General features: G+C 41.1%; 1 protein-coding gene across 11 annotated transcripts in view; it reads right to left on the bottom strand.

Moving 5' to 3' along the window:
* Positions 1-15,333, bottom strand: part of gphnb (gephyrin b) — a 91,562-nt gene that overhangs the window by 11,946 nt on the left and 64,283 nt on the right. For 6 of the 11 annotated variants that reach the window (XR_013296731.1, XR_013296732.1, XM_077586471.1 and 3 more), the window contains 5 exons: positions 13,188-13,460; positions 11,850-11,984; positions 5,511-5,552; positions 4,260-4,334; positions 766-822 (listed from right to left, as the gene is read on the bottom strand). Coding sequence is in view for 9 of the 11 variants with exons in the window: in XM_077586471.1 (XP_077442597.1) it covers positions 766-822; positions 4,260-4,334; positions 5,511-5,552; positions 11,850-11,984; positions 13,188-13,460 (582 nt within the window). In the remaining 2 variants the exon portion in view is untranslated. The remainder of the gene's footprint in view (positions 1-765; positions 823-4,259; positions 4,335-5,510; positions 5,553-11,849; positions 11,985-13,187; positions 13,461-15,333) is intronic. The other 5 variants (XM_077586468.1, XM_077586469.1, XM_077586466.1 and 2 more) reach the window with 4 other exon arrangements.

Genomic DNA, 15,333 nt, shown 5'->3' with positions numbered 1-15,333 from the left:
GCTCTCACTGTCAGCTAATAGCCATTTTTCACTTATGTAAAAACCTCCCCGGAGTGACATCAAGTGCATGAGTCAGCCGGCAAGGTGTGTGGTGTGTGTTTGCTCGGCTAAAAGCGACCCTTTACCTCTCCTCCCCTCCCTCACCGCCATCATACTAGGCACCAAAACAGCCAAGGTGAGTGGGCGGGAGGATGGCTGGGATGAGGGATGAGAGGTCATGGATACACACGGACACATTGGACGACGTGTCGGCTTGGGATGGGATGGGATGAGCGGGACGTGTCCCTACAACTCGCAGAGTTGAATAAAGAAAGGAGCATAAACAGGAAGCACAGACTGGACAGACTTGGCTAAACTACAGAGCCCAGACATTGAAGTCAGAAGAAACAAAGACTACTGGAGCCGGCCTTGATGACATCTACTTGACAGACATCCAACACACACCAGACATGGCTAGTGACGGCGGACTCACGTTAACCGCGAAGACGGATGGGCAAAGCCAACAGAGGGGAGGACAGACAGGCAGACGGACTTTGCGCCAAAAGAAAAGAAGAAGAAGAAGAAGCGTAGACGGGGTGAGAACGATGGGAGCGGGGTTGGTGCAGAACAACACGGGGTAAATTAAAAAGAAAGGGAAAAGAGGGAGAGAGAGAAAGAGAGAGAGAGAGAGAAAACGGGGGGCACAGAGCGGGGCGTTTGTTTTGCGCGCTCTTCGCAGGAGGGTGAGGCAAAGGGCAGCGGGGCGGGTGGGGGCGGGATAGTTACTCGAGAGCTGAAGGTCCTCCTGCGATCATCTTTAAGCCCCTCCAACCTACACTGGAGCTAGTGGAGATAAAGCATCGAATCACAGGCATCAGTGCATCGGTCCCGGCAACCACAACACCACCACACACAGACACGCCCGCACGCACACACACGCACACACAAAGAGACGGACGGACAGACGGGACAGCCCAATAGCAGGAGCAACAAAGGTGAAGGTAAGAAGGAGAAAGGGGGGTGTTCTCAGGTGGTTGACTGCATTTTTGGGGTGCCGTGTGTAATGGTTTGATTAGTGTTATTGAATTATCACATTAATAAACTGTCAATGTGAGCGAGAGTTCAACTTAATTTTATAAATGAGCATCAGGCATAAGATTTAGTGCTATTTTGTATTAATGGATATGTAATTTGATTTCAATGAATTGATATCAACTATTGGAACATGAAAAAATAACAACAACAAAAAAGACGATGTATAACGATAATATGGGAGCACCAACTGTATGGAACTATGCAAATCATATTTTCCATGGTACTCTATTTTAGAATTATGAACGTTCAAAGAAATACTAGTTCATTAATTCATTCTATATATATTTACAGCATTCAAGTCAAATTTTAATGTGACTTGACAATACTTTAATGTTGAAATAAAAGTGTAAGCTATAACAGCTGCACAAGGATGAGATAAAAATACAACATCCCGTCATGTTCTGCTAAAATAAATCCTGCATCCTTAAATACAACCAAATAGAAAGAAATAGCCTTTTTTTGCTAAAGTTATTTGCAATATCCAACCTTAGGATGGACCCCTTGTTAATAATTTTCAATATAGTTCAAACAATGACCATTTTACATCAACCCTAACTCTTCTCTTGAGAGTTTTAATAATGTATGCAATTCATATGAATGAAATTATTGCTACAATAGCTTGGATAATCTATGTTTAATGAGGCTTGATTAACAATTGAATATTTATCCTTAGTTTTTACTTTCTGTGCTTTATAACTGAAATTGTCAGTCATACCACCAAAGCACAACCCGCATAGAAGTGAGGAGACAGGGGAGATAGAAGAATTTCAGGGTGCTAAAAACATTAAAAGCCACACACAGATCAAAAGAAGAAGCACGTATGAAAACTAACAGTCGACAGCGACAGACAAAAACTGAGATTTTTTTTATCGCAAACAGACTCAGATCTAGTTTTAGCAAACAAGTTCATCCATTCCCCATAATATCATAAAAATCAATCCTGTAGCCGGACTACTATACACGGCAAGAAACCTCAATCAACGTTTAGTGCGAGGATACAAAGCAAACAAAAGAAAAGCTCTTCGGAAAAGACGACAAAAAAAAGTGGAACGACCGCATATGACAATGAAAACAGTGGTCGAATATGGGCTGTTGTCGTGAGGATGTGATGCTGGACGTAGATTTTGGGGAAAAGTTTCTAATTCACCCCTTAAAACTAGCATACGTTTCAATAGAGAGTCAGAAAAGATTGTGGAGATGCAAATGTGAGCACGCACACATCATGCACACACCCGACGACCTTGACAAGTGCGCAAAATAGGATTTAACGTCAGGAAAAGCAGCTGATTGGTTAACGGGCACTTGACCATATCGGGCCTTTCGACCCGCATTCGTGGGATGTGCTCGTAATGCTGACGCACACGCGTGTGCATACGCACAAACACTAATCCCTCAACATGCCAACCTCAATCACGGCTATAGAAAGAGCCCAACGCTGGCTAAAAGACTTTGGAGCTATAATACCGGGCCCCATTAACTATTCCCTTTAATGTGATTCAAGGGCCCCTCGGATTTGCCCTTTACAGCCTCCTCGTAGAATACAAAACAGCCATGGCGGCCAGGTCAGCGAGACCCGGGTGGCGAGGCTCCGCAGGAAATCGATGGCGCTAATAACCATCCGAGTGAGGAGACGTTGCAGGAAATGATGAGATGTAACCGGCGCGCTGCTAAGCTCAGCACAAAATTAAAGGGGCTGTCGGACAAATTATGCAAAAAAGAAGGGGGATTTATCCGTTCGCTCGGCCTGCGTCCGACCGTTCGGGACGTGCTTTTCTAAAACGGCCTGAAGGAGGACAGAATGCGTCTACTCTGTACAATCTATGGCAACTCAAATTCAATGATAAGACAGAAGAGATACCTGGAAAACGGGACGCCGACCAAATGGTGATGGGGGATGAGCGAAAGAAAATGCGGGCTGGTTAAAGTACACCAAGTGGACAAAACCATTATCCTGCTTTTTTTAAACTATACAGTACTTAGGAGTGGTAGCTCAAACCCATCTCTGTTTGGAGTTTCTATTTTATGACTTTTAGTAAGCCGACCGTGGGGAACCCTGAAAGTTCCCAGGTAGGATTATTTTAAAGGACGCCGAGGACGGTTAGAAAATGGACCGCTGAAGCAAGCTAGAAATTATTTAATATTATACGGCGTCGTCTAAAGTTAAGGAATTGTAAACAATAAAGTAATCAAAGCTTAGTCGATCATTTACGCAAGGAGCATTATTCTATACTATGTATAATTTGGTTGCGGTGAAGATTCTGTTTCACACTCAAGCCCAAGAAAACTGGTTTGACAGTTTATAATCAGTTTCTGCATTTGTACTTGCTTATTTATCAAAAACAGTAAGTCAGGATCTGTTAATATGTCAGAAAACAGTCAATATTAATATTTACTTAACAAATTGTAAGTCGTTTCACTGGCCGCCTTTCTATATTTTCACATTGAAGATAATATTGAGGCCCCTATGCTCTGAGTAAAAAAAAAAATAGAAAAATTCATAAGAAAACCTGCACTGTTTTTTTTTTAAAGCAAATTTCATAAGGACATATTTAGATTAATTTAGTTTGGAACTTTACAAACTCTCAAACAGTGATTGTGAGCTGTGCACCTCCTAATCCAAATACTTTTGTCCATCTAGTGTCATTTTATTAACAGCCCATGCGAACAAGTGACCACTAAAGGTGGAGATGGACAGGACAGCTTTGGGAAAAAAAAATCTAGCTAACGTTTTATTAATTTATTGCAACTGCTGCCTAACTTTCACTGGTGACAACACACACCTCCCTGTGTAATGTGCTTTAGGAACAACTCTCAAACAAAACCTGGTGTCAACATGCATATATGGATGTGAATATTAAAAATAATACCCGTAATCACGTGTTAATAGCAGGTGTCATTTCACTACACCTTCTCCTGTTACAACCACAACCATGGAGACAAATTTTCTACAATGCAGGGGAAAATATGATTTGATATTTGTTGATTATGGTAATAGACAGAAATCAAATAAATATTTTCCCAACTGGAAGTAGCACATAATAGGAACAGGCCTCTCAGAGTAAAGTCATCGAAATGATGTGTGTCAGTCAGTGCGTGTTATGAGCATGGTCAGGTGCTACGTGGGATGCCGGTGACCTGCATGCCGGTCGATCGGTGAGAGGTTGGTAGAAGGTTAGCGGGTTTACCTGGTCCAAGGTAGAGTACCTTGACTTGAGCGTGATGACCTCATCCAGGTGAGCCCTGAATTCTCTCCGTGAGGCCTGGGGGAAGCCACAGGATAATCACTCATTTTCATGCCACAAATACAAGCACGCACATAGACGAGCGGGGAAAGAGCGAGCGACACCTCAAAGTTGAACAAACAGGCTGCGCTTTAGAAACATCACACACGTTATCCTCCGTCCAAATTAGATCCAACTGGTTACACGATACGACAAAAAAATAACGGCAAACCAGTTGCCAAACGCCAACATGGCAAACTTGATTGGGTGGACAACACTAGTAGGATTTCTGTGAAAATAATAATCCTAAAAATAAAACTCATCTACAGTTTGATATTCTATGATATGATGAAGCACCGCCCAACTCAAATGCCAAACTGCTCTTTAATGATCCAAAAATAGTACTTTAAGAAAGACACATATGCTTCTCGGGGGCACAATTGCACAGTATAAGGACGTCTCATTAGGGGTATTAATCATTGCTTTTGCTCAATAAACCAATCACTGCCTGTAATTGAATACATTAAAAAATAAAAAAAGTGTTGTAGTCAGACACTCTCTATCGTGCTTCGTCTGAAAATCAATGCATCGTGATACCCGATTGGACAAGTGCTAGTGCGGTCATGCCTTCATCAGATACGGATCACAAACACTGGGCCTCGGGCCAAAGCAATGTGCGCGCAGACGAGCTGCTAAATGCTTCCAACACTGGCGCCGAGCTGCTCTTCAGCTTTCCGTGAGCACGATACGTCTCAGAAAAGATACTTTGTGCAAGCGATTGGCTTGACCTCTTTGAATATATGTATAAATTATGCTAGATTTGGTCACTTCTAAGGCTGTAGCAAACACAATTACATTCAGAATGTTTGCTTGTCTGACATCACTGCCCAAACTAGTTCTTGAGAAGTCATTTTTAACCTTGAAATTTCAAATGTTGGGACCGCCATAACATAAGGACTCCGTGACTGTTTAGTTAGAAGCTGTAAAAAGTTCACTAGCAACACGAGTTAGAGTGGACCAGAAAGCGAATGTAAGGAGATTTGATATTGTCAAAACACACAAAGACAAGAAGAAACAGAGACATTCACAATGATGGGATGTAAATAAACGAGCAGGGAAGCACATAGAGTTGAGGACAAAGGCGGGGAGGAAATCATGCCGGGCAGATGTGATCTTGGATCTTGGAACCATGCGTCCGAACACATGCAGGAGTACCTCAGCAATGCTTAGGGTGGACGAACAAGAGGGAAGCCGCGCCTGGTGCGACACAAAAAAAAAAAGGGGAAGAAGAGAAAGAGGGTTAACAGACTCCAAGCTGGGTTTAGCAGGTGAGGACGGAGGCAGACAGAGACTGATAGCTGACGGGACGACAGCCTTCCTTTCTTTTAGGAGGGTGAGGACCAGTCTCTGTGTGACTGTCTCAGTCAGATAGGCAAAGATGGAATAGACAGGACAGGAGATAGGATAGAGGAGGTCAGGTCAGAACAGCAGGGAGGAGCTCACACCTAACACGTCTCTCATTCAATTTGCACTATACGTCTTGTAATTAAGGCTACTACACAAAATCTAACAATACCTTTACCTCACTGAAAGATCTGAATTTCAGTTGGTAGCCTTGTATCACTTCTATGTTGTCTTGGTCTTATACAATGTCAAAATGTGGGAAGAATTCCTCTGTATTGTAAAATATAGAATTGAGCGGATACTCGGAGTGTTTAGAATGTGACGAATAGTATCTTGAATGTCCTGAATTTCGTCAACATGGCAGGTGTTTAGACATCTAAAGCAACAGGCATTTCGACGGTGAGAATATTAGCACAAGTTAAAGCAAAAATGTGGAATTGTTGGCTTTTCGATGTTTTTTTGGCACTATCCTGCTAGACCAGAGATTTGAAATCATCATTTTATGTCATCTACTCTTCAAGAAAATATGGCACAATTCTGTGCTGATAAAATCCACATATGGTTTCTGTATAAATATTGCTGGACAGTTGACTCCTAACACCATTTTTTTACAGATTGTGCGTTGGCGACAGGTGCTAAACCACATTTTAAACACGTCTTCCTCGAGACATCTGCTAGCCTTGTAAAGCACCTTCCTCCAAATCTGACACTTCCTTGGCACATCTGTAAGGAAATATCACATCTAATTCTCAGAAAATAATAGCATTCACAGACACCAAGCTCATGTTGGATTATTACTTAATTAATTAAATTAAAGCCAAAGCCGTCACTATGACACAGTAGCGCTTTGATTATATAACAAACGGCTTTAATAGAATGACACCGTCAAAGAGATAAGAATCTCTCCATTGGAATTAAAACGCTATGAATTTTCAAGTGCCACCATCCAACCCAAATGAAACTAGAGGAAAATCATTCTAATGTCAGAAGTTAACTTAAGTCCAAAAGACAAAACTATGAAGATGCATACTGTCCATATACTACAATTAGCTACCACCGCTGATCAGTTTTTTTCTTCTTTTCACATCAAATTTGTGCTTTAGAAGAACAATTGCTCTCGCCTTTGTGTTTGGCAGAGGTAAATACGTCCAGTTGTTGTCGGTAAGCCGAGCAAACCAATAACCAAAGCTGACGAAGCACTCGTGCTTCATCCTCCAGCACTTTGATTCATCGCGGGTCTCCCACAGCTGTCTCGGCGTCCCAACGTATTAGAGGCGAGTTAGAAAATGGAAATTAAAGAGCTCCTGAGCGACTTTGCCAGCGTTGGCAGAGCGTGGGAGCGAACACAGCAAATTTGACAGGCTCGCTGGTCCCCCACTTGCCATCGCAGCCCACATGGCCAATGAGCAAGCTCCATCCAGCTGGTCAGACGCTCTCATACGGTCCTCTTTCATTTCCTGTCAGTCCCTCCAGCGCCTCACTTTCATTTTTTTTTGCTATTTCATCACCCACTATTCATATTTTCTCCCATTCTCTCGCCATCCTGCCTCGAGGGTTCAGCTGCTTCATAACGTGAGCAATATACATACATAGACATGTAAAGTTTACATGAGCATGGTTCCCATCAATTTGTAAAGATGCACCCAAGCAAAAATGCCCTGACATTTTCTTGAATAAGCAGGAAGGAATCCGTTTTAAACCACAAACCTATTGAAGCGCAAAACCATGAATCAGGACAGCTATTTGCTCTTCAAGCCCAAAGCAATTTGACCCAAATGGTCTTTCTAATATGAGACAGACTTTGGGGGAAAAAAAGCAAAAAAATTAAAGAGTTTTCCTTCTTTGCCTGGCTCAAATTGCTACACGAGCACTGACACTTGCCACACAATCCACATAAAAACAAAGATAAAGCAACCTTCATTTGAAATATAAAAGTTAAAAAGAAATTTAAAAAAACTAGATCTGTATCTATATCAATAGCAAATAATCCCAAAATGTTATAATCACATTTTTAGTTTATTTCTCTTGTCCTCAATCTTATCACCAAAACATTCAGTCAAGACTATAGCACACTTCTATTGACAATTTAGTCTATAATTCATCTGATTGGTTCCCTCTTAACAACAGGATTATACCTAGTAACGACTTCACTGTGCTGCCTGGTCACACAACCCACAATAAATAAATGAGAAATGCGCCAAACAAAAATCTCATTTGGCTTCCCAATATCATTCCCCTTGACCTGCAACTCTTGCCTCCAGTTTTATTACACGATCACATGAGCATATCACATGCACACCACCACCTTTTGCCTCCGACTGAGGGCCTGCAAACGTCACCCCCCTTCTGGCATCATCATCATCACCACCACAACCGTTTCGACACACACAAACACACCGAAATCCGTACCAAATCCCCCAAACTACGCGCACGTAATCCATCCAGCATGACGCCTCCTTCTGTATCAATCAAAATCCACCCTTTTGAACAACATACTCTCGATCTGCCAACTCTTAGGGATCATCTCGATGCCGTTCGGCAAGAAAATCGGCACTTACCATCTTCTGGCTGGAGTGGAGACAGAATGGCACGCGCACACCGGGAGGACACGCTTACGAGCGCGAGGGCGAGTGCGCCAGGCTGAGCGGCGGAGAGAGAGGAAAAAGGGGAGAGGCGCTGGAGGGGGAGCGACGACGCACAAGAGGGCGAAAAATAAACGAGAGAAAACAAGAGGGGCACGTGAGTGGTCTCATTGTGGGTGTACGATGAATGCACGAGGACGGGATGCATCTTTGGCTCGCTCACCATGCGAGACGACTAACCCACCGAGAGGTGAACTAGTTGACTCATCACAAAGACGGTCTCCCGAATCCAAACCTCCGTCTGCATTACTTCCATCTTAGTTCCCATCACTCTCCCCTGGATTACCTCCTGCGTTGCCTCGTCCTCTCTACGTCGTTAACTCTCAACCGCGTTCTCTTTTTCCTCACCGCGTCTCGTAAATCGTCTCCACCTCCGGCGGGCCAGGAGACAAAGTAAGCCATTTTATGGTTTCGGGAAAGCGACAATAACATATACTCGGTTTGGCTACCTTCTACGCCGCATGCACCTAAACAAACACAGAAGAGGAGATCAATACCGTCGGGCCAAAAACAAAGGTGACATTATTTTAATAGAAACCAAATAGCATCTAACAGCTGCTATTTGTCAGTTCTAGACAGAGATAAACCTTAGAGATGTGACGAGAACAAAGCGAAATCCCTTCAATCGGGACTGGAGGAACGTACAAACGTATACTATCAAGTAGTTGATCAGAGCAGACGTGCAATTAAAAAAAAGGCGACATTGATATAAGGATAAACAATCATTGAAATGATCATGGAGTGTTAAATCAGAGCAGCAGATGGCAGATCAATAAGCGAACGCTAATCGCACTTTCAATGTTCCTCAAGCTCCTACAACTTATTATGGGCCTGAGCTGTGTGTGCATTCATTTTGTTCATTTTTGACAGCGGTGAGATTATCTTTGATATATTCTATGAATAACCAATGAGCATCGTCTCTTTACAAGACTTTCACAAGGAAATTATATGAAAATGAGTTGCTTTAATAGCTGTCTAATGGCATAAAATCAAAGTCATTAGCATTAAGAAAGATTTGGGGGAGTTTTGTTCAACTGATAATTTCAAGAAAAATTCCTGGAATCCCTTGACTGCTTGAATTCCAGGAATTGGCAGCCGAATATTTTGCTTTTCTGACGAAAAAAAAGCCAGAATGAACAAAATACAGAATAAATAATGTGGCGAGAATCAACATGAGAAATTTCCATAAGCCCACTCGGCACTAAATGCTAAAAATCAAGCCATTAATAACAATAATAAACAACTGCAATATTGTGAAAATCCTAGCTTGATCAAAAGGGCAAGAGGCATATATCATAATTCTTTTAGACTGACATCAATATTTACCAAGTACAACTACTACTGAAAGCTGTATTTCCCCACAGCAGCGAGGAATTCTCCTCCATAAACATTGCAAGACATGTTTTTGCTGTTGTGGTGAGCATCTTAATTGCTTACAAGGAAAAGTCATGCGACAAGAACCTAGTGAAAAGGTCAGTCAAATGATAAAAAAACAAAAAAAACAAAGAATCTGTTCATGAGAGCATCTAAAGCAGAGTAGTGGTATTGTGCGAGCGTTAAAACGTAAATTAGCCTCGCCGTGACATTACAGTGGGTGAAAGTAGGAAAATGTTTGCACTTAAGCATTTAAAAAAATGTAACAATATGTGATTTCTTACCCAATGGGTGGGCCGGCACTCCATTATCACTATGATTCTAAGAAGCAATCAATCTCTTAGAGTGACAGATTTGAATTTCATGGAGTACTTTTCAGCGGAACTTCAAAACTAACCAAATGCCGAGAATTTCAGCAATTAAAGCATTCAAGGGATTCCAGTAATTTATTAATTCAGATGAATGCTTTCTCCACAGGGCATAACTATTTCTGATCAGTTTGAATATAAGGCTTATGTAAGAAAGCCACACAGTAAAAAAGTCAAACGTCCATCACTCTGAGCAGTTTAAGTATATTTGTCTCAAAGTTCCAATCTAAATGTCACATAAGACACCCTGAAACTGACTCACACTATAAATGACTTTTAAAATATTTACATGGAAGTCGAGTATTTTCTTAAGGTTGACTGTCCCGGATCCAAGCTCTCTCCACCCGTATGCTTCATTAATTCAAATTCACTGTTACATAACTGTGCTAAATGCTAACAAGAGTGGAAGCCACAAAAATCTTGCGACATGATATGCAAAATGTCATATTTATGGCATTTTCGCCTGACCCTAGTGTATTGGAAGCGTTACACAAAGTCTGGCATTGCAAAAACTGTCTCGTGTTGAAGGCTACATATACAGTATTAACAAAACAACTAGAATTTTCAAGGAAGCACACCAAATGCATCAGAATGTGTCTGTCTCTGTAGACATTATCAGCAGAAACAGTTTGCAATGAGGATATTTTCTGTGAGCAAACTTGTGGTTGTGATTAAAAAGAATGAACAAAAAAGCCACTGAAAGCCTTTAAACTATTTGTTGTCAACCAAGCAAATAGAAAAATTTGCCAAATGACTTGGCCATGTCAACAAAAAAATAATACTATCCAATCATAAAAAAAATATGAATAAGTTCAGAACATTAAATGGTTCTCCAGACTGGACACCAACTTTCCTTTTTATGTCACACTTAAGAACATAAACACACTTAGATTGCGGCATATATTTTCTTTCCTCTCGTGCACATTTTCGACAAACACTGCCTGAAGGAATGATAGCTTGTACTATAAATGATAAAAACAAAAAAATATAACAGGAAGGTGACAATCACACTAAAATTTCATGTAAAGTAGGGTACTGCAGAATATTATAATGTCAAGGCAAGTTTGAGACAACCACCCCACATTCCATAAACAGACCAAACTCAGGATTAATTATCCTCAAATATTAGACCAGCCTCCTTTACCAAAATTACAGTAAAGTACAATTGTGCTGTTTACGTTCCAGACTCTTTCCACTTAGACATTTTCACTAAATAGTGCACCCGCTTTTGTTTCCAGCAGTTTTCATATCAACAGCCGAGCTATTGTCCTATGAAAAGATGCTTACCAAAATATGTAGGATGTACTTACTTTTTCCGAGACCATGTCTTTTGCAGCTAAGTATTAATAACTATGGGAAAAAGAAGGACAGAAACAGATCCCTCTCCTAGCCGCCTCCTGTCGCCTGAACCGCAAACCCACCCTTAACTAACATCCCATTCTCCGGTTCCCATGGCAACTTCCTCTTCCATTCCGGTGGCACCTGCCTGCTGTCTGCCAGACACATAGCGGCATGACACTGACACGTGAGGTGAAAGAGAGAAAAGGACAGAAAGACAGAAAGAGGGAAGGCCCATTGGCTTTTTTTTTTGCTTTAATCCTGCGGGAGAGCTTTGTCATCATGTCAATACGTCATTTTGAATAAGGCTCGTTCATGTAGATCATGTAAAATGTACAATTATCACTTTTGATAGTGTTTTGCAAGAGATTGAAGTGTTCTAACGTGGCTTAACGGTGTGGAGGTGTAGGATATGAGTGTATACATACTTTAGGTGTGGGACAGGAAGCGGTCGATAGGCGTGAGGTGGCCTGTGCGCGGGGCGACTCCGAAGGGGTGGTACTAAGAGAGGCCGTGTCCCTGGGTAACACTTGCACACCCCGCGAGATAATAGAGTCTGGGATCTGCGATCACATACGCACATGGCAAAACCTACGTTAGTATATTTTAAAGGATGAAACAGCACAAACACAGTAGCATACGTTTTTTTTCAAAGAGTAGCCCCTCGGTGCTACACAAATATTTGTTTTGTTACATTTAGTTTCCTATCAAAAAGCAGATGCTAACTGTAATCATCTCTGCACCAGAGGCCAAACAAAACAGCAGCATCTATAGGCATGAACGGGTTATTTGATTAATTAATGTGTTTTGACCTATTACTTCATGTGTGTGGTATGTATTTTAAAAAAAAAATACAAAATGACTGCATACTCACTTTAATGTAAAGCTATTGCATCATGGCTTGGTCAGTGTCATTTTAGTTTGCCAAAACTAATAAATATACAACACGCACACTTTGGCCACAGTGTTACAAAATGTAAAATATTTGGACTGACAGGACTCAAATAAACAAAGACAATTACAGAATATGGATGTTGCTACATGGAAGTGGCTTACCAACATCTTTTATTGACTTTGGTGAGGTGGGATGTTAGCCTGACAAAAGAGCGCTAAAGCAGGTTCCTGGGTGCAACAAGGGAGGATGATGGAAATGGACAGACGTTACAAAAATAAAACACAGAATGGAAACACACGTGCAATGGATGATGTATACGTGATGATTTCACCGTACTTCTACTTTGTTATTGAAGTTGAGTGATTTATAGATGCGTGGCTTTAAACAGTACAATTCATCAACATTAAATAATGAAATTTTTCGTGGTATACTTGTACGTGAACTCATTTATATTGTACTCGACGATATAAATAATACCATACATTGGCATGATCAAGTTTAAAAGATATCCCATTCTAGTTTATTTCCATGGAACTATAAAAGAAAAGGAATAAAGCATTTAATGATATGGATGGTCAAAGTTAACAATGGATTGGACATATGATTCTTAAGGTTGTATCTCACCTGTTTTTTTAATGATAGTTAATCTTTCCCTCATAAAATCCTAGCATATTTTAGTCTGCTTCCTCCCCAAAAATCTGATATTTAACGACGAAATAAATCCCAAATATGTGTTTGAATAACGACTCCCAATGAAATGTGTTCTGATCAAGTGGGACAATGTATCTTGTGAATGAAAACCTATAATAAATTTAAGAGTAATGATTCAAAAAAAGAAAAAAAGTCATCTTTTTGTACTTTGCGTTCCTACCTTGGCAGCAATGGACGCCGCGGTGATATGGGACGAGGAGCTGTCCTCCGTAGAAGCCACCCCGCTGTCCTTTTTCTCTTCATCGTCATCCTCGCACTGCACGCCCTTGTCCTCCGTCTGACGCCGTGGCGAACCGTTGGGCGGCGGCGAGAGAGGTGGCGGCGGCGATGGCAGGTCCTCCAGCTCGTCCGCCGCCTCCTTAACCTTCACCACGGCGTCACGCAGAAGGTCGATGGCGTGCGGCAGCGCTGGCAGGATGAACTGGAAGCATTCCTGTTGTGAAGATAAATATTAACAAATCTACTACACAGCCATTTATGGTGTTTCGTACCATATGTTAGCATTGCGCTAGAAGACTTGTGTTTGGGCATGCAAAATAAATAAAGTTTGTTGTTTAAAAAATGTATATTTTCAATTGTTTCAGTGTATTGTTGGATCAATTAAAACCTCTTCATGAAATATCGCCACTTTCCTAAATACAGGACTAGGTAGGTTTTTACAAAAATGATTACGTTATAGAATTAATTTTAAAAAATAAAATGAAAATTAACTTAGGCGGTTATTTTAAGCAGGCAGCAATATGTTGAAAAGAAGTGACGTACAAAAGACAAGTAGGAAAAGTACTGAAAATCAGTGTGAGTGTGCCTTTGGCTGCTCTGCTATGCTAAACGCTTCATTCTCCTCTCTCACGAGACGAGAACTAATGTGTGAAATTATTTATCTTCTTGTATATTTTAAGCACTGAAATATCCATTATTCATGGAGCCAAAGACATACTGTATCTACAAGAATTGCAAAACAGGCTTCAACAACATCATTTTCCATCCGAGCCTTATTAGCAGTCATGGTGAATGTAACCTTGATTTAAAAAATGGAGCTGTCTGGACATTTGTGAAAGAAAAAAAAGAACTAAGGTGTCTTGTCTGGAGGTAAAGGAGTACCGACGGGTGTCAAAAGCCCAAAGATGTTCCTCTCCGTACATTGTGTGCTTTCGTGACGAGCTGGGGTCTCTCGGAGTACCCCTGCTTTTTTTTACTGGAGGTGGGGAACTGTCAAGAACACTAAAGAACAGAATCCTTGGGTATATTGTATTGTCAGTGAACTAAATGCTGGCTCAAACATGAGGACAATGGAACAGGAGCCAGGAGCAGTGATTTTTCAGTTTTTCCTATTCAGTTATGTTACACATAAAACATTGAATGTTACAGAAAAACACTTTGTCCTGTGTTATTTTGAAATTCCGTTTTTTGGGACACAGAAAAACATCCGGCTGCTCAATTTAGCGTAGACAAAATACTCCATTAACCATTTCCTGCATGAAACACATTTCCCAAGCAGTTGCTATTACATATAGCATGACGTTGACAACATGCTGTCTAAAAGCAAGTGCTTTTTTTCATGAGGAATCCTTGAAATCATCAAAATTTGACACCCGGTTGCACAGGTTAATTGGCATCAGGGAATACTTTTAATTTAAGGCCGTGATTAATTATGTTGTATCAATGGCAAAAGGTAATGTAGATACACAAGTTTATTGTGTATACATATAAGCCTCCACAGCACAGATAATTCAGTGGTATTAAAGTCAGTCATATGCAAATGAATCAGTACAAACCAAAATTATGCCCAATGATAAAAGACGTATAGCCATCACTAACATGCATGGCTTTGTCTGGCCGGCCTCAACTGGACCTGCGTCATCAGTATAATGAAATCTTGCAATGTGCTGCCTGCACTATTAACTTTAACTACAAGTTGATGAAGGAGAGGCTAATATGCAGCAAATCGGCGTGGGAGGGGCCGAGTTATTGAATAAAAGCAATAGTGAAAAAAATCATTTGTGAAGCGTGTGCATCCGCACGATACGCAGCAAAGGTCTGGTCAGCACAGTGGAGAAGTGTGTCAGATGAACGGTAAAAAAAGACGAGTGGGTGGAAAATACGCACTTGCACACGTGCGCATATGTGATATCACAAGCCCACATCTGTACTGTGATCTATGCCTGTGAACATGCACACTCACACGTGCTGTAAAAATCTATATGAAGTTATTGACTTGAGCGGGGCACCGAAGTTGAGCATTCTGACAAGCCTTTCCATCAGAGTGATCAAAAGACTGCTAATCGGATAAGTCCAGAGAACTTTTT

The sequence above is a fragment of the Stigmatopora argus genome, chromosome 19 (genome assembly GCF_051989625.1).
Source record: "Stigmatopora argus isolate UIUO_Sarg chromosome 19, RoL_Sarg_1.0, whole genome shotgun sequence".
Lineage (NCBI taxonomy): Eukaryota > Metazoa > Chordata > Actinopteri > Syngnathiformes > Syngnathidae > Stigmatopora > Stigmatopora argus.
This window is presented reverse-complemented; position numbering and strand designations above follow the sequence as displayed.